Source organism: Mustela erminea, chromosome 11, assembly GCF_009829155.1.
Source record: "Mustela erminea isolate mMusErm1 chromosome 11, mMusErm1.Pri, whole genome shotgun sequence".
NCBI classification, from domain to species: domain Eukaryota; kingdom Metazoa; phylum Chordata; class Mammalia; order Carnivora; family Mustelidae; genus Mustela; species Mustela erminea.
The window spans coordinates 65249714-65276359 of NC_045624.1; the positions used below are offsets into that span (position 1 = coordinate 65249714).

At 38.6% G+C, this 26646-nt stretch overlaps 1 protein-coding gene and 1 long non-coding RNA gene across 18 annotated transcripts in view; one reads left to right on the forward strand and one right to left on the reverse strand.

Moving 5' to 3' along the window:
- Positions 1-26646, forward strand: part of ICA1 (islet cell autoantigen 1) — a 141111-nt gene that overhangs the window by 12104 nt on the left and 102361 nt on the right. For 4 of the 17 annotated variants that reach the window (XM_032304241.1, XM_032304243.1, XM_032304250.1 and 1 more), the window contains exons 2-6: positions 7095-7134; positions 10506-10671; positions 14507-14579; positions 19922-20045; positions 24621-24819. In XM_032304241.1, the coding sequence (XP_032160132.1) occupies positions 7095-7134; positions 10506-10671; positions 14507-14579; positions 19922-20045; positions 24621-24819 (602 nt within the window). Of the gene's footprint in view, positions 1-97; positions 189-7032; positions 7135-10505; positions 10672-14506; positions 14580-19921; positions 20046-24620; positions 24820-26646 lie in introns of all 17 variants that reach the window. The other 13 variants (XM_032304242.1, XM_032304257.1, XM_032304256.1 and 10 more) reach the window with 7 other exon arrangements.
- LOC116568677 overlaps positions 19333-26646 on the reverse strand; it is a 29522-nt gene continuing 22208 nt past the window's right edge. Inside the window, exons 2-3 of the long non-coding RNA XR_004276726.1 lie at positions 19788-19868; positions 19333-19369 (exon numbers count right to left, since the gene is read on the reverse strand). This is a non-coding gene — a long non-coding RNA (uncharacterized LOC116568677). The remainder of the gene's footprint in view (positions 19370-19787; positions 19869-26646) is intronic.

Here is a 26646-nt window from a genome sequence, read left to right on the forward strand (position 1 = left end):
AAAAATGATTTGGAGCAAAAGAAATATAAAACATTAAGTTATTTTTTAACTCAGGACCTAGAATCTCTGACAGATTTGTATTTTTTCTGCTCACTAGGCAAGCCATCAGGAGCCTGCATTGATGCCCTGGCTCTGAAGCTACTTGGCTCTGTTCTCTCAGACCTGTTAGTCACTTCCCTGGATCACAGGTCCCTGTGTTATTTAACTTATTTTATTTTTTATTTCTTTAATAATCTTTTAATTTTATTGAAGTGTAATTGTTGTAGTGTTATTATTTTCAGATGTGTAACATAGTGATCTGATAATTCTATATGTTTCGTAAGAAAGGGACTTATTCGATTGTTTCTCAACTCCCTCTAGGCCCTAAATTTTGTGACTTACCCTAGTTCTAAGACTGCACCAAAGAAATAAACCCAAAGACAAAACAAGATATTGGACCCTGATAATATTTCTAGATGAAGCTAATCTCTGAAAAAGTGGGAAGATGGAACTGGCAGAAAATTATGTACTTCAGATTGTGTAGTTGGAAGCTAAATTCAGGAGAAATGCCACAGGCTTCCAACATTTGCTGTGGATAACCAAAGGTGAACTCTCTAGCAAAGAGAGGACATAGAAGGTGCTCAGTAAATGTGAAATAAATAGCATTAAGTGTCTACCCTCCAGTGGCTACAGAATATATCTAAATTCTGAAAGGGACAGAAGGTGGCTTCAGAGATTGGTCCTTATGTCTCCTCAGTCACATCTCCTCTTTCTTTAAGTTTTAGGAATGTACAACTGCTTATGGTTGGTGGCATGCACACTCCATGCAGTCCTGCTGTGCAAGAATGTGTTCATTGCTTTCAATCTGTCTGGAATAATTACCAGCATCCAGCTCACAGCCCCCTCTGCTGCTCCCACTTGTACCCTTCACCTGGCCAGCCTCTACTGATTCTTAGAAACTCACCCCAGAGGCCACATAGGAAGGCAACTCTGTATCTTCCTCTCTCTTTTCCTCTAGCCCTGGGCTCCTTCTTGTGTCATGACACTCATTCCACATCACAGAAAACACCTGCCATTCCCTGACTTCAGAGTTTCCTTTTTGGTTATACATAAATAGCCCCCAAATTTTGTAGCATGTAGTGATCTGTTTTCACTGAGGTTTAATTTTAAATGATTCTTTATGTCATCAAAAGTAAGAAGCCATCGCTCACGAGACCTTTTACTATTTTATGTTCTGTGAAGAAACAAAATTGACTGCCAGATGGTTAATAAGGTTATCAATTATAGGATACATCTCAGCTTCAGGAATGTTGGGATGTGAACAGATTTGCGTTTGTTCAGTGATGTGTGGAGCTATCAAGCCGGTGTTTGGGAATGAGTGATTTTACTCTGGAATGATCCAAATGTACCACTTTGCACCCACATCACTTGAAAAGTGTGTTTCTTATGGGGGGGAAATGACACACTTCGCAAAGAAAGCTAAATGCTGGTATGCACGGCAGTGCTGAAGAGCTTTAAGATAGTGACAATTTTTAGTTGGAAAATAGGAATTTTGAATAAGTTAGAAAAATGACAAATTTGGCAGTGGCTTAGATCTGCAATTCAAGAGAATCCACCATATGTTCAGTGCAGATACAGGGAAAAGGGATTCTGGACTCAGTTTTAGATAGTACTCCATCTAATAGAGAAACTGCTCACTGATGGAAGAGAAAAATCTGCTAAAGTTGGAAAGGTAATGAATTTGAGACCTAAAACTGCACAAGATACACAACAGACTTGGAAAATGTAATTCAAGAGAAAGTTATTGAAATATTTTTGTGGATTGAGAGTACTGATACAGTAAATGTAACTATCTTACCTTTACTCTGAGTAAGGGTTGGCTCAAGAATTTTAAATTCTTTGCACAATTCAGATGTAATTGGTGGTATCATCAGCTAACTCCGTAAGCTCGTAGGAAAGGATTCTGGGCCAAAACAAATGTTCAGTGCAGCTGAAGCCAGCCTATGTGGAATGAAAATACTTCCCTATGTTATATTTCCAAGGAGGAGAATCTAGTGTGAAGGTTTAAGGCATCTGAGGACAGACCAACTCTGCTTCTTTGCAGCAAAGCATCAAACTTTGTTTAAATCAGACTTGCTTTAGCATTTTGGGAACCTCCGAGATTTAGAAAACATTTTTGGCTTATATATCGACCATCTAGTGTGTTCCAAATGGCTTTTTCAGTGGCTATAGGAAATGAAAAACAAGCTGTAGTCTGTCCACAGGGGTGGATAAAATTGAAGATACAGCATAGCAAGTTGTAAGAAAAGCAAAGAAGAAAAATAAGCGTAATTATTCCACGGAATCCCAGTACAAATGCTGAATGAAGTACCCCTCGTCCCTATTCCCCTAGTTCTCCCCCCAAGACAATGACCTCTCAGCCACATGGGTATGGCTGAGAACAGTTGTGCTCCCTAATACCTGGCCTTGGTGGATGAGGTCAGTGTACTATGTCCCCTTCAAGGTGTAGCCTGGCAAAGTCTAGGAAGATTAGGTAGTCTTTGTGTCACTTCAGAAGGTGCTAGCTTCAGCAGCATTTCCACCTATGAGCAGACATCTTTCCCCTCTTGTACTTGTCTTAGACACCGAGGCCACTTCTTACTAACCCATCCCCTTACCCTCAGTTTTGTTACAGCAAAATTAGGAATGTGTGTGTGTGTGTGTGTGTGTGTGTGTTTTAAAATAAGTTCTGCACCCAACATGGGGCTTGAACTCATGACCCCAAGATCAAGAGTCACATGCTCTACCAACTGAGCCAGCCAGGCCCTCCAGAACTTGCTTTCTATTGATCTGTTAACTCTTGGGGCCCTACTTCTTTGAGAAGATCTTAATTCTTATTGGCTCATCTGCTTTGTCTTCCTTGGAGAGACAGAATTTAGTGAAACATAGATATTCATGTGGTCACATTGTGCTGAATTTAACTTTTTTTTTTTTCTTTCATGGCACTCATGCCATGGCAAGTCCATAAGCAGCTTGATGCTTGCTCTTCTTTGCTTATCTCCCAAAGTAATGTGGCCACAAACAGAACTTTAGGAAGTCTTCTCTGTGCTATTAAAATGCTCAAGACATGATAGCATTCATTTGGGGCTTATTTCCCAAGTGTCTTGTGGCAGAAATGGAGATATAGCCTTCTTTGCAGATCAATGAATTGACGTATTAGCTAATTATAGATTTTATTGTATTTTGGGGAAATGACTTCTTTAACAATAGATTTTACAAATTTGGGGAGTCACAAAGGTCTTTTTTATATGTCCCTTGCAAATATCAACAGTCTCTTGGATCCAGAAATTGTGTTTTTATCCCTGCTTAACCTGTATTGTCCAATACTGTAGCCACTAACCACACGTGGCCATTGAGCACTTAATGTGGCTAATCTCAATTGAGAAGTTCTGTAAGCATAAAGTATACACCAGATTTTAGACTTGGTGCAAAAACATGAATGCAAAATAAAACATTAGTAATTTTTTTTATTATATGTTGAAATAACATTTTAGATATATTGGGTTAAATAAAATACTTTACAATTTTTTAGTATTCCTTTTCACTTTATAAAATTGCCATTTAATCATTTAAAATTACATATGTAGCTCATAGTGTATTTCTGTTGGACAGAGCTAATTTAGACTATAAGTTACTTGAGGCTAGACAGCACCTGGTACATATTAACTAGATGCTCAGTGCATGCCCAGTGCAACCAAACTGATGAACTGAAATGAGTGAATAGGTGATAATTCTAATGATTTTTTTAAAGATTTTATTTATTTGACAGAGATGATAAGCAGGCAGAGAGGCAGGCAGAGAGAGAGGGAAGCAGGCTCCCTGCTAAGCAGAGAGCCTGATGTGGGTCTCGATCCCAGGACTCTGAGACCATGACCTGAGCCGAAGGCAGAGGCTTAACCCACTGAGCCACCCAGGCGCCCCATAATGATTTTTTTTTTAATTTTATTTATTTATTTGACAGACAGAGATCACAAGTAGGCAGAGAGAGAGGGGGAAGTAGAGAGCCCTACATGGGGCTCAATCCCAGGACCCTGAGATCATGACCTGAGCTGAAAGCAGAGGCTTAACCCACTGAGCCCCCCAGGTGCCCCCATAATGGTTTTTTTTAAGGAGTGATTTTGACACTGTGAATTAGGATTGCTACTTTAAAAAAAAAAAAAAAAAGAACAAGAAGAAATAGAAGAAAAATAACAAGTGCTGGGGAGAATGTGGAAAAAATGAAACCCTTGGAACACTCTTGGTGGGATTTTAAAATGGTACAGTTACTGTGGAAAAAAATATGGAGGTTCCTCAAAAAATCAAAACTAGAATTTCCCTATCATCCAATGATCTTACTTGTAGGTATATACGTAATAAAAAACCCTGGCTCTCAAAAGATATTTGTATACCCATGTTCATTACAACATTATTTATAACCAGGATGTGGAAGCAAGCTAAATGTCTATCAGTAGCTGATAAAGAAAATATGCTTTATATATAAAATAGAATATTATTCTACTTTTAAAAAGAAGGAAAACCTATCATGGGTTAGAGAACTTTGACAACATTATGCTAAATAAAATAAACCAATCATAGTAAAGATAAATTCTGCATAATTTCACTTATAAAGTATCCAAAATAGTCAAACTAATAGAAACAAGAAGAATGGTGTTTGCCAGAGGTTAGGGGGTAGAGGAAATGAGGTATTCGATGGATACAGAGTTTCATCCATGCAAGATGAAAAAGTTCTGGAGATCTGTTATATGACAATGTGCATATAGTTAACAATTCTGTAAGGTACATTTACTCATTTTAAAGGATGTATTTATGTGGTTTTTACCACAACTAAAAATTATTCAGAAAGTCTCTACTAATAGATCATGGTGAAATTGGACTCAAGGAAAGAATATAATTTGTTTCCTTGAACAATATTTTTTCCTAAGAAATTTTGTTAGAAGCTTTGAGCTAAGTAAAGTGTGTACTTGCAAGGAAGCTGTGTGGGCGTTGAGAGGACGAGAAGCTGGCGGTCTCCCTATGATGTACGGAGTAGAGGGCAGAGCTTACTCATCACGAATGTCCTTCCCAAGGCAACTTGTCCACAAATGTGGAAGCCCTCCGGGAGGCAGAGAGATGCTGATGATGGGAAAATATCTTCCTTCCTCCCTCCTGCCCCCACACCTGAGACCTAGAGTTTTAGCACTTTCATTTAGTTCCCTTAAAGCATTTTTAAAAAGCTTTTAAACATTTTAAACATGGTAAAAATAAAACTCTAAGAAATTTTTGGTCATCTTAGGGGTACTGATTGCCAGGACCCTTTCTGGGGTAGAGGAAGAACAACTAGACTGATTTTGTCGAATAACCAGAAGCGTTCCCTCTGTGTGCTGGGCATTCCCTCCGGCAACCAGCATTCTGTGTCTGGCCAGAGGCCATTCCTTTAGGCGGCAAGCTCCCCAGTCTCTATAGAAACTGGTAGGCAAGTATGTTTGGGTTGGTTTGCTCTACCAGTGAGGCTGGCTAGCTTTCCGGAGTAGGGCAAAGGGAGTGAAAGACAGTGGCACAGAGTTACCCCCATGTTTACTGATGAGGTGAAAATACAAGACTAGGCTGGTAAAAACACAAATAATCACATTTTCCTCCTTTTAACCCTTCCTAGTATCTCGCTTTAGCCTTTTGTATTGTGTGTATGTTTTGTTTTCAGTGTGCTGGCTCATTGGCTCATTTTTAAGAAATATTGTTATGAAATACTTATTTTGTTTTCTTTTCTGGCTAACTAAGGACTATTTCAAAAAAAAAAGTTAGAAATAAAAAATTGAAAGTGATTTTCCTGGGTGTCAGGAAGGAATTAGGACAAGGATTTCCTATGCCTAGGCCAGTACCCTCATATACTGAACGAGTTGTGGTAATTACTAGTTTCCTTCCTGGTCACTGAAAAGGAACCTCAGCAAGTACAGTATTCTGTGCCAGAGCCCACTTACCAAGGGCAGCTTGGGCTGAGGGTCAGTCCCTGGGAGGGAACATGCAGTCAGGCAGCAGCATGGCCAAAGGCCAAACACAGGATTCAGTCTTAATCATCAAGAACCCACTTTCCTCCCCTTCCTGGAACCCGAAACAGATTAAGAAGCACCAGCAAGGGACGCCTGGGTGGCTCAGTTGGTTAAGCGGCTGCCTTCAGCTCAGGTCATGATCCCAGCGTCCTGGGATTGAGTCCCGCATCAGGCTCCTTGCTCAGCGGGAAGCCTGCTTCTCCCTCTGCCTCTGCCTGCCACTCTGTCTGCCTGTGCTCACTCTCTCTGACAAATAAATAAATAAAATCTTTTAAAAAAAGAAGGAGAAGAAGCACCAGCAAGTCTGTATTCCCACAGCTGCCCCCCATCTATCCCCGCCAACTCTACAGTTAACACGTGGTCCTTTGTATTTCTTGCCTTCCATTTCCCTTGGGTGGACAGTTGGGTGGGTGGGATTTCCTGGTTTGGACTTTCTCATGCTAATCTTCTCTGCATTGTTCCAATTTTAGTATATATGTTGCCAGAGTGAGCACATTTATAAAATATTTTGAATCTGTAAAGAGGCAGACAGATGCAGTCTACTCACCACCAAGCTTAACAAAGAGAACATTATGAGTCCAGTTGAAGCCCCTGTGTACCACTCTCGAATCCTATCACCCATCCCTTTCTGCAGTAGTAACTGCTATCTGGAATTTGGTATTTATCATTCCTAGGCAATTTTTATACCTTTAATATGTGATATTTGAATGCTTTAGCAATATATAGTATCATTTTGCATTTTGTGATCTCATATTTTATGTAGTCTTCTGCAACCTCTTGTTCTCATTCATTCTACCTGTTTACTTCTTACACTTCATTTGGGATATTTCTTCCAGTGTTAAATTATTCTCGACACCAGGGTACAGTAATACTGTGTAATAGTGTTTGGCCCCTAAAACACAATTAGAAATGGCTCAGATTGAAAAATTTTATAGTCAAATTAACATATAATATAGTGTGTTAACTGTTATACATATTTGTTTTATTTCAGGTCATAATATAACTTACCCTCTCATGCTTTTTCCCTGCCCCTTCTCCCCAAATCATCAACAGTAGAAAAAGAAGAAGAAGAAAACATGTCAGGACACAAATGGTAAGTAATGTGTTGTCTTTCCTAAAGTGGAAGAGGCTAGTGGGAGAGGAAAGCACATAACATATGCTCAATAAATGTCTGTTGACTAGAAAAATCAAGAGTCACACTAGCAGTAAATAATCTGTTAACCCCTATCCAAAATGGGGCATAGTCAAGTTCAACATCCCTTCTAAATGAAATATGGAAACCAAATAACCAAATATACTATAAGTTCTTATGTAATATATATTCTCTAAGAAATTAATTTATATATAGCTTTTCTTCTGAGAATCCAGTGGATTTTCTTACTACCAGTTTTTCAAATCTAATAAGCGAATATTTTTTAAGCACTGTTTTATTTACAACTTATTAGTGTTATCAGGGAACTAGATGTACAGCAGCTTTAAAATAATGAGTGAACACAGACTCAGACTCATTAATGTGACTTTAACTGAACACTGGGGAGGCAATCCTAGTTGGAAGGTGCTGCTGTTAAGTAAAGTGTGGTGATCATGGCAATGTTCAGCAGTGTCACTTACATGCCTGTAGCACATGTCAGCGGTTTGTTAAACTTCTTATAGGTTCCAGGTTTGCCTCACGTAGTGTTTTTGAACCTTTTTGAACCCATGACCCACCTGGCAATCAGATCTTTGTCATGCTTTATCTCTAATCCATAGCATGAAAAAATGTGATGTACATTTTCATGTTTCAAGTGTACAGTTAATTATAATAAGGAATATACTTTCAATCCGTCCTCTCAGCAAAGAAGTAATCAGACCCAAGACCTCTGTAATATCAAAAATCAAACTTTAAGAGAATTTTTGCATGTTTTGTTTTAAGACAAAACGTAATGAATTTTAAAAGATAATTAGTAAATGGCTGAGGGATTTAGTTTCCAAGTATCCCCATTTGACAGCCCTCTAACTCACAGTTGTCATACTCTTTTCATAATTATTCCATCTTGCCTCATTAAGACAAAGGGGTGCTTCCATCCTGTGACCCTCAAAATGGCTGTCATATCCTGACAGCAGACCAGGGAAGTAGGTAGTCACCCACCTAAGAGAAATGGGAGTGCCCCGAGAAATGGGCCCTTCCCCAAAGTCATTCTCTTACTTACTGTGCCACTTCATTGCTTGCTGCTGAAATGCAAGGGCTGTAGAGAACATTGAAATGAACACTGGACTGGGATTAAGAAGACTGGATTTTAATCCTGTAAGACTTCTGGCAGAATTCATATCTTTTTGAAACCTAAGATACCTCATCTATTAAATGACAAAGGTGAGGGGTGTTCGCCAGGTCTCTGAAGTCCCTTTGCTTTTTGTTGCTTTTTTTTTTTTTTCCCAAAATGGAATTTTTTTTCATCCATGACCTCTCACCAAAAATAAGTAAATAAAAGATACAATACAAAGAAGCCCACCCTATTCCCCACTTCTAAAATTTCTGTTTCCTTGAAATAACCAGTTTTGGAGGGTATATCCTTCCAGTCTTTTAATGCACATATTATGTAGAGAGATTTTCTCTTCTACATAAAAGTTACATGTTTCTTCCACTTATTTTCTTTGAGGTGAGCTCATAGTAAAACTTCTGTCATTAAAGGATAGCAGATACACAATGTTACATTAGTTTCAGATATATAGCACAGTGATTTGACAAATTAATACACATAAAAGTTTTTTTTAACTGCAGAAACTATGAAAGTCCCCCAAATCTTACTTCTGTAATGATAACCTTTACAAAGAAGTTATTTGCAACTCCTTCTGACTTTTTAAGAATTAATGTGTGGGTTGAAAATTGTAAATGTTCTCTGGGAGGAGAGTATAAATCAAGTTTCAAGGTAGAGGCATTTTTGCATGGTGGTATAAAGCAGTTTGTGTTTTAGGATTCAGATCTGGCACATTTTGAGTGCTGATAGTGTGGAGTGGAAGAAGGTACACGTCTGCAGTGAGCAGAAACCAGCGGTCCTGTGTAGACAAATGAAACAGGAACTTTAGGGGCGTCTGGGTGGCTCAATGGGTTAAGCGTCTGCCTTCGGCTCTGGTCATGATCTCAGGGTCCTAGGATCGAGTCCCACATTAGGCTCCCTGCTCAGCCAGGCTGTCTGCTTCTTTCTCTGCCCCTCCCCCTGCTCATGTTTTCTCTCTCCCTCTCTCTCTCAAATAAATAAAATCTAAAAAAAAAAAAAGAAAAGAAAAGAAAAGAAAGAAAGAAAAAACAGGAACTCTAGACCAGAAGAAGGTGTAAACAACATGAGAGGGGCAGGGAGCACTAATGGTGACATTTCTGTCAATATCCTAGATGTTCTGGTCTTTTACAGATTTCTATTTCATTCTCAATTTTTTTCTAATTTCTTTCTTACATACTTTTTCAAAACGATTATTTATTTATTTGATAGAGAGCATGTGCAGAGGCAGAGGGAGGAAAAAAAGGGAGTAGCAGACCCCGTGCTGAGCAGGGAGTCCAATACAGGGCTCCATCCCAGGACCTTGGAATCATGACCTGAGCTGAAGGCAGGTGTTTAATCTGAGCCACTCAGGTGCCCCATCTTCCTTACATACTTTTTAATTTGATCTGTAGTATGTCTTCGTGAAGAATGGCTTCTTTCTATCTGTATTTTAAACACTTGGGTTTAAGAATTTAAGGTCTTAATATTAGAAATCAGTAACAGATTTTTCAAAAAAAATTTTTTTTACATTTCCTTTGACTATGGTAAGACTATTTAACATGAGCTCTGCTCATGCAGTATTGTTAACTACAGAGCTCTGCTCTACAGTATTATTAACTGCAGGTGCAGTGTCCTACAGCAGATCTCTAGAATTTACTATTGTGCATCACCGAAACCTTAGACACCCTTCGTTAAGAGTTTCCCATTTTCCTCTCACCCCATCCAGCCTCTGGTAACCAATCTTTCACTCTCTGATTCCGAGTTTGACTGTTTTAGGAACCTCTAGGACAGATTTCAAACGTACTTTCTTTTACCCCCTTACCTCTCCTTTTCTGTTGTCACTTCACTGTTGGCCATAAGGCTGGAGTGGAGGGAGTGCTGGTGTCTGGCTTTATCGCTTCCTCACAGGCTGCTTGAACCAAACACCCTGCCTGATTGGGCCTCACTTTCTCTACTTGGAAAGGGAGTATGTCCAGCCTGCTGAGAGCTAAACTCTTCAAGGTTTAGTTTCTTGATTTCCTGCGAAAGCCACTTGGTTTCCTCGCTAACTTTTAAGGTTTCAGAGTACATTAGCGTTGCTTAACTTTTTTGGTGTAATAATAACACAGGAAAATATCTTTATGTTCATGAATGTTGTGCAATACAATGTTGAGATAGCTTTGTTCACACTAAAACAGCTTTGTCTTTATGAAAGTCATGAATAAAATACCTCTTTAAATGTGTTTTTTAGCAGTTATCCTTGGGACTTACAGGATCGATATACTCAAGATAAATCAGTAGTAAATAAGATGCAGCAGAAGTATTGGGAAACGAAGCAGGCCTTTATTAAAGCCACAGGGAAGAAGGAAGATGAGCATGTCGTTGCCTCTGATGCGGACCTGGATGCCAAGCTGGAGGTGAGCTGTTCTTGCTGTCAGTCTCAGCACAGCCCCCTCACTGGGGTCACAGTCCTAGAGTGCGTGAACCTGGACAAGTGGAGGTGTGCTTTATATTTGAAAACAGGCAGACAGCTGGTTCATGAGGAGAAAATCTAAGATGAGTTAAATCCAATCCCAGCACATTTTTTAAAAACCTACAGATTCTTGTGTAACCACCAGCATACCTGTGTTAATTTGTTTTTTAAGCACTTTAATGCATTGCATGTGGTAAACTCTCAATAAATGTTAGTTTGTTGTTGTTTGTTAAAAAAAATTAATTCAACCAAAGATTAATGCAACACTAGGGTCAAGCAAATGCTTACATTTAAAAAAAGAGGAAAGGATGACAGCACAAGGTCCTGGAAAGTAGGGTCTAATAACCTTAGTATTGAACCCTGGAAAATTCTAGAATGAATTAGTTAAGCAGATATTTAGTTAGACTGGTTAATAATACAGTAAGCTGAATTCCTATCTGGTTGATTCCCAAATACTAACATAACTGGTAAAAGTTCCACTAACCACCTTTCAGGACATTCTGCCAATAGTTTAGATTAAAATTTAAAAAGCATACTCATTGCTTCCACGAGAAATACTGTTACATGACCTGATAAGAATTCAAAATGATCTCTAAGATTAACATCAGCTAAAATTAGTGAACTTGAACATTTTACATATTAAAATAAAAAGCTCAGGGTTTCAAAAAACTTTTCTGAGAAGGGTGGCCAGGATGGTAGAAACCATGGTTATACTGGAACAGAGAGGTTTAAGGAGAGCTATATTAGCTGTTGACGGCATAGAAAGGTCTGTCATTTGGATGAAGGATAATTCATTCTCTGCATTCGAGGGGAGAACAAGACCCAGGGCCCTTATCCATAGTATGTATCTCTCATGGAATTATCTCACATGTTTATGTTTTGGTCTGCTCCCCTTCCACTGAGAGATCCATATCAGCCTTACTCACCATGGTACCCTCAACCAGATACACAGTACAGTGCCCATGCAGTAAATAGTAACTGAATCAGTGGACAAGTTAGTGCAATTAATATTCATTCCCAACCTTTTCCCTGTCAATGGAATTGTTCAAATTAAAGCTGGCCTTCATAGGGATGTCCTAATGGAGATGGCTACACGGGAGAAGCATGGCACCAGGAGGCATCTCTTCTGATTTTAGTGTTCTTCATATTGAACACTATTTGAAATGATTATATGGTACATATGCTTTTCATGTCTTGTACCTTTATTTTTTCCTTTTTTTTTTTTAAGATTTTATTTATTTATTTATTTGACAGACAGAGATCACAAGTAGGCAGAGAGGAAGGCAGAGAGAGGGAGGGGGAAGCAGTCTCCCTGCTGAGCAGAGATCCCAATGCGGGGCTCGATCCCAGGACCCTGGGATCATGACCTGAGTGAGCCGAAGGCAGAGGCTTTAACCCACTGAGCCACCCAGGCACCCCTATTTTTTCCTTTTTAACAGCGTAGCAAATATAGACATTATTCAGAAAGGAATTTAACATGTAATTATTACTTCATTACACACAACACAGTAATTTTTACTTATACTTAGGCTCTTGCAGCATTTTTCTAAGCCAACTATACTTTAATCAAAGTAGCCACTGTCCTAGGCACATCACATCTAAAGCACTTAGCTGTGACTCAGAATGGTACATGAATGAGGTTTCATGTTGATGTTTATAGAGAGGACATAAGTAAATGACATGCAAACCATTTTGATGTGTTCTTACCCTAAGTCATCCATAAAAGGCTAGCAAAACAAGCTTTCTGTGCCAAGTTATGATGGTCAGATTCTACTATAATCTGCTGGGAAGTTAATATAGAAACATTGCACTAATTTAACTCTATGTCAAAACTTGTTAATAAAATCATTTTCTCAAAAACAGCTCTTAAGTGCAAGAAGAGACAAAGCTAACCAGTGATGACAGGCACGTCTTTTAGGAGGGGTCTTTTGGGAGTCACTGGTCTGTGGTTTCTTAGTTTGAGTGTAGTTTCTGGAGTGTATGCAGTTGCAAACCTGCAGAACAGAACATTCCAGAGGTGTGCATTTTATTGCCTTTCATTTACCCCTCAGTTTTTAAAAAAGAACAGTGGCAACAGAACAGCTCTTAAAAAAAAAAAAAAAAAAGATTTTATTTATTTGAGAGAGAGAGAGAGCATGAGGGAGAGAAGGTTAGGAGAAGAAGCAGATTCCCCACTGAACAAGGAGCCCAATGCGGTATTCGATCCTGGGACTCCAGGATCATGACCTGAGCCAAAGGTGGTTGCTTAACCAACTGAGCCACCCAGGTGTCCAACAGAACAACTCCTGAACATAATTGTTGAACTCCCTCGCTCCTATCTTCAGGAATTACTATGTGTTTGTGGTTTGTGAGCCAGAATCCTGATATAAACATTTTGCTAAGGAAGAAATTCAAACTGCTGATTTTCTGTTTTGTTTTATGGTAAAGGTTTTTTATTTGTTTGTTTGTTTCTGTAGGGGACACAGAGTAATGAAATGAGATTTAGCAAAATTCATATTTTTACTGACCAAGTTTTATCGTATTAAGCATTTCTGAGAATGGTTTTTAACATTTTAAGCTTATATGTGTGCATCTAATTTTTAGATAATTGGTCATATTTATTATGAAGCAGATCATCTGTTTTAACTCAAATAGAGAAGTACTTCATAATACAAAGACACAACTATTACATCACCATGGCCACCATAAGCTAAAAGAGAGAGAGGGAAAGGAGGGAAAGCCTTACTCTGCCTCATTAGGTGGCTCTTCAGAGGCAGAATGTCTGCCAGGTTTTCTAACTGATACCAGCTGTGGTCTCTAGGTTCGTGGACAGAAGGTGGAGAAAGTGTGAAGTAGCTTTTGATCTTCTCCTGAGCTTATCTGGGTTTTGAAGTAAAGACCAGGACCACTGTTAGTTAAAATCTAGTTTGATTCTTCTCAGTCTAGCCCACCTGCTTTTCCCTTACTTTCTTCTGTTACAGTCTTGGCATTATAGTAAGTGTCTTCTCTGTGTATCTTAGGAAATCATTGGGAAAATAAGGAGTGATAAGGGCTGCTAGCTAAACTTCATTTTACCAGATGTCTTCTAAATGGAACATTCAACTGATTGATTTTTGTTTGCTCTTTATAGAGTTGTTTTAAAATTAAGATTTATATTTATTTGACAGATATAAAGAGAAAGGGAACACAAACACATGGGTGAAAGAGGGAAAAACAGGCTCCTCCCACTGAGCATGGAGCATGATCCCAGGACCCCAGGATCATGACCTGAGCCAAAGGCAGACACTTAATAACTGAGCCACCCAGTTATATAGGGATAACAATCCCTATAGAATTGTTTAAGCATGCCATAAAATGCATTAGGATCACAAAGTAGGAAATGCCATGTTTTAAACATGATTCTTAATTGAGGGATCCCACATTTTAAAAAAGACAGCAAAATGGTAAAAGAAATAAATTATGAATGAATATTGGGTTTCTGGTTTACCAAGTCTTCTAATTGGGCCCTTCATTCAGGATTTCTGTTTTTCAGCTATTATTTCAGTAACTGGAGGAAATAAGTGTTCTGCAGATCTTAATTTAGATCACAGAAATGATCAATTCCAGTAAATATAGATTAATAGGAATGTATTTAAAGACTTTGGTCACATTTCCTGCACCGTACACCACATAACACCAAGCATACTTGGGTTCGTGATCTTATTGTTATTGGGCAAATTAAACACTCTGGTTATGTTCAGATAATAATTTTTATTTCACTGCTGTTTTAACTTAGCATTTTGTTTGTATTTTTATTATAGCTATTTCACTCAATTCAGAGAACCTGTTTGGACTTGTCTAAAGCAATCGTACTCTATCAAAAGAGAATATGTTGTAAGTATGCCCTAAGTATGAATATTGATCAAATTAACAGTAAGAAACAGGATATTTTGCCTTAATGTATCATTTTGTATGTTTAGGAAGTAAGACAAGGAAATTACTATTTAAGAGTGCCTATCTTTTCTCTTTAATTGGTGGGAAGGAGGATCTCTAATAATTTTATCAGAAATCCTTTACATGGATTGTTATCATTAAATGCAAGTTACTGTAACAAGAACTTTATATTGGGCTTCCTGTGGGTAAGTACGTGCAATTTATTTTCCTAATTATAGAAAAGTTTTCTCAGTTTAATGTGTGGATTTTCTAAAATTTTGGGTTGTTTTTATTTGATTGCCCTTGCTCTCATATCCAGTTTTGTTCCTCTTAAAATGGAGAGAGAAAGCTCATACAGGTAATTTATTAACTGTATTTTGTTGGCAGCTCTTCTTCATGAGTTTTTTTTAAGTTAAAGATTGGATTATTGGGGAACAAGATTCTGCCTAAATTTATTACCAACAGTTGTCTCTGAAATACCAAATTGTGTGTTACTATGTTTTAAAATTTCCTTTTATAGATGATTTAATAGTATAATTTCTGTATTTCCAAGACTATAACATAAGTTTTCCTGTTTCTGACTGCTGTTAGACCTCTTTCCAATAATCATAAAGTAACAATTGGTAATCTTCCTTCATTAGTCTTTGTTAAGACTATTGTGGGGGAAGTGCAAAGTCCTAGGGCTTAAGGGCAGAATTTCATAAATTTTCTATGTTACTGATTACTAAGTGTTGGAGCTAAGACTTCTCTAGGGCTATAACACCATAGTCTTGAGTTCTGAGGAAATTAAGACACATGACACATATCCCCCCACCATTTCTCTGTCCCACATCTAGTCAGTCTTAAATGCTGGTCCATTTTGTCTCCTGAATAGCTTTCAGAGTCTCCATCCTCTCCATGTCTACTGTCACTACCATCACTCTTCTACTTGATTTGCTGTATCAGCTTCCTAAATGATCTCCCTGCCACCCCCAGCCCACTGTCTACCCCACAAAAAGCTTCCAATGATCTAAACTAGGACAAGTTAAGCAACAGAATAAGTAACAATAGTATCAGATTATAACCCATAAAGTAAAGTAAGCATCCATTAAATCAGTGTGGAAATAGACAAACAAGGGAGAAGAAACTCTTTCTTACAAAATAATTCTGGTTAATAAATCTAGAAAGAATGAGGAAACCATAAAATCTCCATGAGGCAAATGCCACAGTGAGATCTGTGGCAGGCAAGGTTCACAGGAAGATGACACAGCCAGTGAGCAAAAGTTTGAGGAGAAACTGGGTATTGGCATAGTGTCATGTATTTCTCTCCAAGATCTTTAATAATTACAAAAGGAAGAAATCCTAGTTTTACCATGGAGTAACTCAGTAGATAGACCTCAATCAAGTGATCGAGACTGACATCACTAGTGATAATGTGTGTTGGTATCATGTGGTCCTGATATCATGCACTAAGAGGCCACTTCACCTCTGTGGTTTCCTTCCGCAAAATACGTAACTGTAGTCTAATTATGAGAAATAAGACAAACTCAAACTGAGGGACATTCTGCACAATACCCAACCAGTACTCTTAAAAGGCATGAAGGTCATGAAAGTCAAGATAGGTTGAGAAACTGTCACAGATTAAGGAGACAAGGAATTTTGACAACTTAACATCAGATCCTGGATTCGATCTTAGAATAAAAGTGGCATTAGTGAGAAAACTGATAAAATTCAAATAAGGTTATGTTTAAGAGTACTATACTAATGTTAATTTCCTAGTTTTGATAATTGGACCATGGTTATGTAAGATGCTAATGTTAGGGGAAGCTGAAGAAGAGTATACAGGAACTCTATTCTATTTACAGTTTTTCTATGAGCTTAAAACTATTGCAGAAAAAAAGCTTTAAAAAATGTACATTGGGGGGGCGCCTGGGTGGCTCAGTGGGTTAAGCCTCTGCCTTCGGCTCAGGTCATGATCTCAGGGTTCTGGGATCAAGCCCCACATCAGGCTTTCTGATCAGCAGGGAGCCTGATTACCCCTCTCTCTCTTCCTGCCTCTCTGCCTACTTGTGATCTCTCTCTCTGTCAAATAAATAAATAAGATCTTTAAAAAAAAAAATGTACATTGGATCATGTTGCTTCTCTGCTGTAAACCTTCCAGTAGAACCTAAGGTGAGATCCAGACTTCCATACCATAGTCTATAAATTCCTGCATGATATGGCCCAGCTCATGTCTCCAGCCACTTTTGCCCTCACCCACCATGTCACCTGAGGCCTTTTGCACTCACTATTTCCTTTGTCTGGAATGTCACTGGCCTAATCATCTCATAAGTGGCCCCTTCTTGCCATTCAGAGCGCAGCTTAATGGTCACCTGCTCAGAGAGGCTTTTCCTGACCACTCAGCCCACTCAGCAGCTTCCCTTACTCCACTTCTCTTATTACTCTATCTGGTATTTTTCTTTTTGTGTTTTGTGTTTGTGATTATGGATTTTTTTCTTTCTTCTGTTGTGCAAATAAAAGCTCCATAAAAGCAGGGACTTTGTGTGTCTTGCCCATCTCTATATTCCCAGTGGCAATAATAGTGCCTAGTATATATTAGATCATCCATAAATCTGTGCTGAGTGATTTAATGCTGCCAAGCTAATTGGTTTTATTGTTCTTTGGTTCCCTTTCTAGGATACATCTGAAAATCGAATCAGCAGCTAAAAACGAATAGGGTTTTTCTGTGTGTGTCTGAATTCTTAAGTCCCAGTTAAGTTAGACATTTTAAGTGGAAACTGGCAAATCATCTGATATGTGTGCTGCACCTGAATTTAAACTTCTATAAATTAATTTCAGTATTTGAATTTTAAAGTGAACATTAAGGAACGAACCTCCCTTCTTGGAAAGTGACAGTCATCACTTAATGGCCCAAGGTGGATTCCACCTCTCTCTGAGCAACACTGCCAATTAATTAGAGTCCAGCTCTTAAAAGGAAACCTATTTCCTACCCCAAGTTTAATCCTCAAGTGATTAAAATAACAAAAAATAATTTTTCAAATGCTTCAACCTACTTAGACTTATTAAGAGAAGAGTACCTTTCACCAACTCTGTAATCATGAATTGGTTTCTTCCTAGTCTTAAGCTAAATGTGTTCATTTGTATGTGACTTGAGACTTCAAGTTAAAAAAGGTGACAGTAGCCTTCAAGTTAAAAAGTTTAACTTCAAGTTAAAAAAGGTGAACAAAAATGTGAAATTGCTCTCCGTAGGGACATACTCATTGTGTAATTGAGTGAGTCCCATATTAGTCAATAGAAGTTACAGAAAGTATTAAAAAACAACAAAACTTCTTATAATTATAGGAGATTTTTTTAAATCTACAGAGAATCATGGCATAAATATCAAAGAGGCATTTAAAGTAAAATAAAGTAGGATAGGAGGTGGTGGGGAAAATAAAGTATATGAGGATAATAAGGCAAAAATTATAGTTAATTTAATTTTACAAGCACTTCACAGTGCCCTGAATAAGATTTTATGGTCAACCCATAGTTAGATGAGGTCCCTGTCCTGAGATAGAGTCTCATGGGATAGATAGACACATGACCAACAACAAACACCACTATTATCAGATGCCAAGAGGGCGCTACTGTCCCAGAGAAACAGGGATCAACTACTTCACAGCCTTGGAGTTTTGACTAGTGAACTTGATTCTTGAGGGACAGAGAGAAAGGAGGGCAGTCATTTATTTCTCAGGATGAATGAATTCCAAAAGGCTCATCCTCTGGAAAGTTTAGTGTGAACTATAGTCACAAATTAATAAGGAAGCAGTAGCAATTACTGGATTTGTGGTTCCTGGCTAAGGCTCTCCTTGGAGAGGTTATGTCAGGAATGAGATGCATTCTGAAGGAATTCTGGATTGTTTATGAATAGGGACAAGAATCCTAGTAGCATTTAAAAAGCATTTTTAGAGAAACATGATATATAAATGCATAAATACAGAAGTGTGAAATAAGAATAGTGTTCAGAGTAAGTCCCTAGAAATGCTGGACTTGGAAGCATTTAGGAAGCTCAGTGTCACTCTTTGCTCAGCTGTTGGTGAATGTGGATTGGGGACCAGTGGCCGTGTAACAGCCCACTGTTCCACTGTTTGGAGACACACATTTTTATAAATCAGCCCCAAGTGTAGAGAGAGTGTTTTGCTATTATAAATATTGATGCTATGATTATCTTTCCACATGCAGCTTTTTGTCCATTTTACTAATTTCTTGGAATATACTCCTAACAGTAGAAGTGCACTGTCAAAAGATACATAGACTTCTGTAACGTTTAAAGTTTATGGCCAAAAGACTCTGCAGAAAGCATGTACCTACCAGTCATTAGCTCACCTCACAATCTCAGGTTGTCTTTAAAAATAAGGCCAAAAGGGGCATCTGGGTGGCTCGGTGGGTTAAGCCTCTGCCTTCGGCTCAGGTCATGATCTCGGTGTTCTGGGATCGAGCCCCTCATCGGGCTCTCTGCTCAGCAGGGAGCCTGCTTCCTCCTCTCTCTCTGCCTGCCTCTCTACCTACTTGTGATCTCTATCTGTCAAATAAATAAATAAAATCTTTAAAAAAAAAAAAAAAAGGCCAAGATTAGGCATGACCAGTTCACTGTTCCAGCTTTGCATTTAAAAAAAAACCCATAAAGCCATGGGGCACCTGGGAGGCTTGGTCAGTTAAGTATCCAACTCTTGATCTCAGCTCAGGTCTTGATCTCAGGGTCATGAGTTCAAGCTCCATGCTGGGTGTGATGCCTATTTAAAAAAAAAAAAAAAAGACCCACGAAGACATCAAGCTGATTACCCCCCACCCTCAATCCCCACTCCCACTTCCAACCAAAAACCCACCTCATGAATAAGGTATTGGAATTGCTTTATTGTCATGTGGAATGTAACTCAGAAAGCAGAGATCAAACAGTGAGAGAGAGAGAATAAGCAGAGGAGACTGCCTCTATGTCATAGGCAGCACAAAAGATTCCCACAGACAAACGCAACTTTTTTATTTCAGCTTGAAGCAGCACATCATCAACTTGCTTTTCAGTGCAGAGGTCATTTTCTGGTTCTGATTACAGGGCACCAAACACACTGACAGATGTGCTCAAGTGAATTTGATCTCTCCTTTTGTAAATGGAGGGGCAGCATGAAAGTTAAATGGTAGGAGGGGGGAGCTTACCTTGTAGCTTGCCACGTGGATTTAATTTCATCCCGTCTTGGCCTCTGAAAGAGTGAGGACCTTGGGGTGTGTCTCTCTGCTCTGTAATAAAAATGCTCATTGTTCATGGCTCCATTTGGTTTTTTCTTCATCAGTCTTGTCTCAAGAAGAAAACGAACTGGGAAAATTTCTCCGATCCCAAGGCTTCCAAGATAAAACCAGAGCAGGAAAGATGATGCAAGCAACAGGAAAGGCCCTCTGCTTTTCTTCCCAGCAAAGGTGTGTGGCCTTCAGTGGGGCTCCCATTTGGAGGGAGGGGAGGTCAGCAGAGAATCTGGAATCCACCCAGCGATGGAGGGGACTCTCCAGTTGTTTACTAGAAGGCTCTGTCCTGAGACTGAGAAGCTGCTCTGTTCTCAGTTCTTAGCCTGTTCTTAACTCTTTGATTAAGATAACATGTATGATTTTTTTTTCCTCCCAATAATTTGTGTTTTTTTTCCATATTTCTCCTGGTCTTTAGGGAGCATGTTATATGCCAATCACTGTGAGTGCTGCCTAGGCTTATGTTTGACCTTGAGCAGTGCTCATAGCAGTAAGTCTGGTCCCCTTCCAGCAGCTGATTAAAGCAGGAGCCTAATGAACCCAGGTGGAAGTGTTCCTTCTCTGCTCTCCATGGGCCAATTAACTTTGGAGAGGTGGTGTTCGTGATGCCCTGAACCATTCCACTCAGACGCTGGGCCAGCAACATCAGCAGCATCCCCTAGAAACTTATTAGAAATGCAGAATCTAGGCCCCATCCCACAACTGCTGAATCCAAATCTGCATCTTAATGAGATCCCCGGATGATTTTGATGCACATTTAAGTTTTAGAAGCTCGGGGAGAAAGGAAATTGTGGCATATGAGTGACATTTTTTTTTTTTTAAACACTCTCATGACTCATTTTTATGGTTGGTGTAGAATAAGCAAGAGCCCCTGCATATAGTTGCATTTTGTGCCTGAGAAAAGTGACACTCTTCTATTCCTCCTCCCCCAATAACTAACAAGCCCAAAAATGTCACTCAGTCATATTGGGCAAGATTATACCTAAATAAGGCATTGTAGGTAGTTTCCAAAAATGTTCAGGCTACAAAAATTTCACTTACTCAAATTACTCTACATTTTCTTCTCGTAATTTCTCCTTCTTTCCTTCCCTGTGGGCCAAGAGCAGGCCATCAGCCTGTTACACACATGTTCCTATGAAATCCTGAGAAATGCAGAGTAGCAGGAAGAGACTGGCTGTGTCAGTTTCCCATGGTCCCACTCCTGGGTGTGTTGGTTCTCCTAATAACATTTGGACCCCACTTCGTGGGCAGTGCCAACTTTTGTATTTGAATAAAACCATTTCCAATAGTTCTGTGTCTATTTCCCAAGAAAAGTGTTGTTTATAATTTTTCATTGTACCTTTTGATCTGTAGAAGTTTTTCCTTGTAAAAATAATACTCACTGAAGAAAAAATTAGAATAGACAAATCAAAAGAAAATTAGAAAGCAATTAAAATTTTACTGATAGAAATGACCCACTTTTAACCCCTTGGTAGGTATTTTCTATGCATATGTACTTACCCCACCCTTGCCAAAATAACTGGTTCTCAGTCTTTCAAAGAGTCAATTCTCATATGTTAAAATGTGTAATTACCACTAATTTTAGTGGGAAAAATTCTTACACATACTCATATGCCAAAATGTATATGCGTTTGTGGGAAACAGAGCCAAATCCCCGGAAATCACTACTAGAGTCACCATTACTGATCAAATATGTTTTATCCTATGTCTCTCTAGTTACACGCTTTCAGAGTTGTATGCCAAATTATCTCCCAGAGAATACATAGAGTACCTTAAGTTTATAGAACCTAACCTTTAGTTACTAACAGAAACAGTAAAAGAAGTTAACAAAAACAATGCAAGTGATACTCCAAAGTATCACCACTATAAACTAGCAAAGTGCATCCTATCCATAATTTAATGCAGCTTGGAGAACTTTAAAATTTGGAAGGTGACCTCCTGCAAAATGGCTCTGGTTTCACATCACTCAGCTGCTGACCACGCACATGACATCCCAACCAGTTTTTTTAAACATAAAGAGAGTAGAGGATGACATAAAGCTCTCATGAATTTCAATTTTCAGATCTTGAATGGTTGTAACTTGGGAAATACCAGAATATAATTTTAATATATATAGCATATAGCAAATATACATATATATACTTAATATATAATAATAAAATATATTTTTAATATAAATAGCATCATGCCATGCAGTTTCTCTACAGCAGTGCTTACTGATTATTTTGCAAATTGATTTTTTGCTCAAATAACTAACACTTTTGCTATCTATGTACACTTTTTTTTTTTTAGATTTTATTTATTTATTTATTTGACAGAGAGAGAGAGAGAGATCGAGATCAGAGGCAGAGGCAGAGAGGCCCGTGGGGGCTGGGGCAGGCTCCCCGCTGAGCAGAGAGCCCCATGCAGGGCTCGATCCTAGGACCCTGAGACCATGACCTGAGCCAAAGGCAGAGGCTCAACTGAGCCACCCAGGCACCCCCTACGAATACATTTTTAAAAACATCTATACCATAGTATTTTAGGGCATGCTACAGTGCATTTAGCTTGAGCCCTTCTATTAGGTCACTTTTGCATTTTCCTGCTAAAGGATAAATGTCTTTGGAGTCGACCTGCAGATACTTTATTAATTTTCCCCTCTGGGTAGATCTTCATCCATGAAAATGTGCACCAGTCTTTCACTGAAGCTTGATACTTCTGGTTATTCAGTTTTTTCTTGGTCTAGATGCTCTCCCTGGTAGCATCAGGGAACAGGTTTTCACCTTTCTAACCTTATATGAAGCAAGGTGCAGAAAAAAATGTGGTGATTTTATATGCTTTCTTCTTTTCTTCAAGATCTTAACATCTATCATCATGTCATTACGTTTTCAAAGGTTTCTAACTTTACAAGAGTCAAAGAAATCGAGATTATTCTATTCACAAGACTCTTATTCAACCAGTTTAGGGAAATTGGTAAGATCCAAGGTAAGAGAAAGAGGAGTCCAGAAATGAACAGGATCCTTAGGGGGACAGCTGAGGCCTCTTTCTCTCTTTAAATAGAAGGTCCCCAGTTTTATAAACCTTCACACTGGCATTTGTTTTACTGACTTATTTGATAGTCATTGCTACAACTGTGCATTCAGTTTGATGAAAAGTGAGTATTAAATTTAACCCAATGGTGATAAAGCACAAGCTTACTTTATGGCACCATAATGTGTCCGAAAACCCCCTGCAACACTTAGGTAGGATGATGTGATCAAACTGTATTTAGAGAAATGCCAAGTGTTTAAAAGCAGTGCTTTACAGAAAAGAGGAAAGTGGGAGAAAATAGTAAATGGGTTTTTTTTCCTTAAACAGTTTATTGCCCCCATCTATAATCTGACAGTGCTGCTGAAACTGCCAAACACTGACTTCAGCCCCCTAACATTACTAGTCTCTTCAGCTTCATAAGTTTGCCTTTAAATTAAAATGTAATTACTCATCTTATTTTCATTTTTTGAATCTATGTCCTGCAACCTCATGAAAACAACTGTATTTTAAGAGTGTAAGTCATATGACATTACTCATTTTGGGTAGGAGAGAGGCAGTATTTCCCTCTGCAAAATGAGTATTTCATCCACAGTTTGATATGCCTCAAACTTTTTTTTTTTTTGCTAAATAAATAATGGCATTTTATAGCTAATATAATAATTATTTTATTTCTATCTCTTTGCATAATACACATACATTTATGGTGTAGGATCCTCAAGTTTTGTTTCTCTGTAAGGATCAACCATCTAACCTATCGGAATGTGTCTAACATGTAGTTCTACAGTGCTTCTCTTCCTTTCTAGACCATTTAAACATGTTTCTGTTTGGGTTACCTGGGTGGCCTCATCAGTTAAGGGTCTGACTGTTGATTTTGGCTTAGGTCATGGTCTCAGGGTCATGAGATTGAGCTCCACATCAGGTTCCACATTCAGCACGGAATCTGTTTAATTGCTCTACTTCCCTCTGTCCCTCCCCCTGCTCACGTACTCTCTCTCTCCCTCTGTCTCTAAAATAGATAGGGGCACCTAGGTGGCTCAGTGAGTTAAGCCACTGCCTTCGGCTCAGGTCATGATCTCAGGGTCCTGGGATTGAGTCCCGCATCGGGCTCTCTGCTCAGCAGGGAGCCTGCTTCCCTCTCTCTCTCTCTCTGCCTGCCTCTCTGTCTACTTGTGATTTCTCTCTGTCAAATAAATAAATAAAATCTTTAAAAAAAAAAAAAGTCTAAAATAGATAGATAGATAAAATCTTTTTAAAAAATTGCTTCTGTTTGTGCTCCATTCTCTGTGACTGTTGGAGCAAGCAGGAGGTTGCCTTAGCATTTGGAGAGTAATCTAAAATGACCTAGTAGGGGAGATCCTAATCGTGCACCAATCCATCCCTCCTTAAAGGGCCAGGCTTCAGAGGAGCAGAGACAGGGATGCCAAGAACAGAAATGGGAAATGGTTATGTCTTGACCTTTCTCCATTAACATGGGGTTGGTACCAACTGCAGACACTCAGGCATGAGACTACCCCCAACAGTCCTGTTGGAAATACTTCCCAGTGGTCCAGTTAAATAACAGGGATCCGTACATGGCTAATTTGATTGACTCATCAGTTCATCCATTTCAATCAAATATTTCTGCAGCATTGTCTGTATTTCAGGCACTGTTCTAGGCTCATGAGTTTAAGATAGGTAAACTGTCAAGGATGCACACTTCTGGCTTGCTTGGTTTCAAGATTATGGCTTTATCCTCTTGTCTAGGTTGGCTTTGAGAAATCCTTTGTGTCGATTTCACCAAGAAGTGGAGACTTTTCGGCACCGGGCCATCTCAGACACTTGGCTGACGGTGAATCGCATGGAGCAGTGCCGGACTGAATACAGAGGGGCATTATTATGGATGAAGGATGTGTCACAGGAGCTTGATCCAGACCTCTACAAGCAAATGGAGAAGTTCAGGAAGGTAGGAGATTTTATGAAGGTTACCAAGAGGGGTACCTGCTGGAAGGTAATGAGGTGTGATTTGAATCCCTCTAGTGAAGAAGACATAACTCAAAAGCACCAAGGATGCAATTAATCATTGCCAGTGTCTTTTTATGTGACAGAATACCAATTAATGTGATCTATAATTCTCTAAGGGTAAGATAAAAGAGACAGCTGGAAATTGCTGGGATTTAGTAACTGGTTCTAATTGAAGTCGGATTTTCATATAATGTACAATTTTTGGAACGTTGTCACTTCAAAATGCTTTTCCATGCATAACTAAAAATCAAGATTAGATCAAATGAAACTGCAAAGTGAGGACATGCTATTGGAGAAATCTTTTTTAATTGCTAATGAATTTTAAAATTAATAGAATAATACTCCTTTGTTTTGTGAAGTGGGTTGAGAAGTGGCAGGGTTTGGTTGTGGGATTAACTAATGTTCCATCTGCAACAGACCTCTTCAGAAATTTGTCTGAAGAGAATAGTTAGCTGAGAAGGTGATATGCTCTTAAATTTCCTTGAAGCAACTGGTGAGCAGCGGAGGAACAATGTTTCCTTGGTATTTTAATTATCCTGTATCTATTCAGCCTTTGGCTACTTGGCCATACATGGATACATCACACCACTAGGTGGCAGTCATACACTGAGTATTTATGAAAATGCAGAGACTGTTGTATACAATCTTGGTAGTTCTTTGTTTGGTTGATTTGGATGTATTTCAGGGTGTGAAAGAAGAAAAAAAAGCAAGCAAATGTCAGGTTTGACATAATATTATGTCAATTATCTTACTTATTTCAAATGACCCATTTGTAATTAGTGATGTTGCTTAAAATCCCTGGATTTCTTTGTAGGTACATCATGTGGAATTGTGAATAGGAAACGCTACTACTGATAGATGAAGCGTGTGGGATGGGGGGAAGGAAGGACCTTCTGTTGCTTGAGAACTGGGTCACCAATTCCTGATGTACTATTAGATTGATACAAATACTTTTAAAAGCCAAATCTTAACTTCATTTGTAATTTGGAGTCCCTCTCTATGAAATCAGTTTATTTTATTTCTAATTATAAATAACCTTAATGTGGTAGCAGCATCTAACTTCTTGGCAAGGCAGATTTCTGAATTCATGAGAAATCTGAACTGAACAGTAAAGCTCACTCATTTTATAAAAGAGAAAATTAAGGCCCAGGCTTCATTAGAAATTTCCTGACTTTCTAATCAGGCCAGTAATTTGGTTTATCTTTGACACTTTATTTGTGGGTTAGAGGAGGACGGAGTAGAGAAGTTAAAACAAAATAAAAAACCTTATCTGCAGAGAATAGTGCCCATCATTTTATATCTACTATCTCCTTTAATCACAGATTTAATTTTATAGGTGGAGAAAATGATACCTATGTTAACTAACCCAAGGTCAGACAAGGAAATGAAGGTTAGAATCCTAGAAAATATGCATGATTTTTTCCTTAAGAGAAAAAGACTGACCTAAAATTGACATTTTCCTTGTAATACCAGTCCTTTGATTTATTCACTTAACAAACATTTATTTGAGCACCTTTTATGTACCATGTAATAAAAATAAAAATACAGGGTGCCTGGGTGGCTCAGTGGGTTGAGCCGCTGCCTTCGGCTCAGGTCATGATCTCGGGGTCCTGGGATCGAGTCCCACATTGGGCTCTCTGCTCAGCAGGGAGCCTGCTTCCTCCTCTCTCTCTCTGCCTACTTGTGATCTCTCTCTCTGTCGAATAAATAAATAAAATCTTTAAAAAAAAAAAATAAAATAAAAAAATAAAAATAAAAATACAGGCAC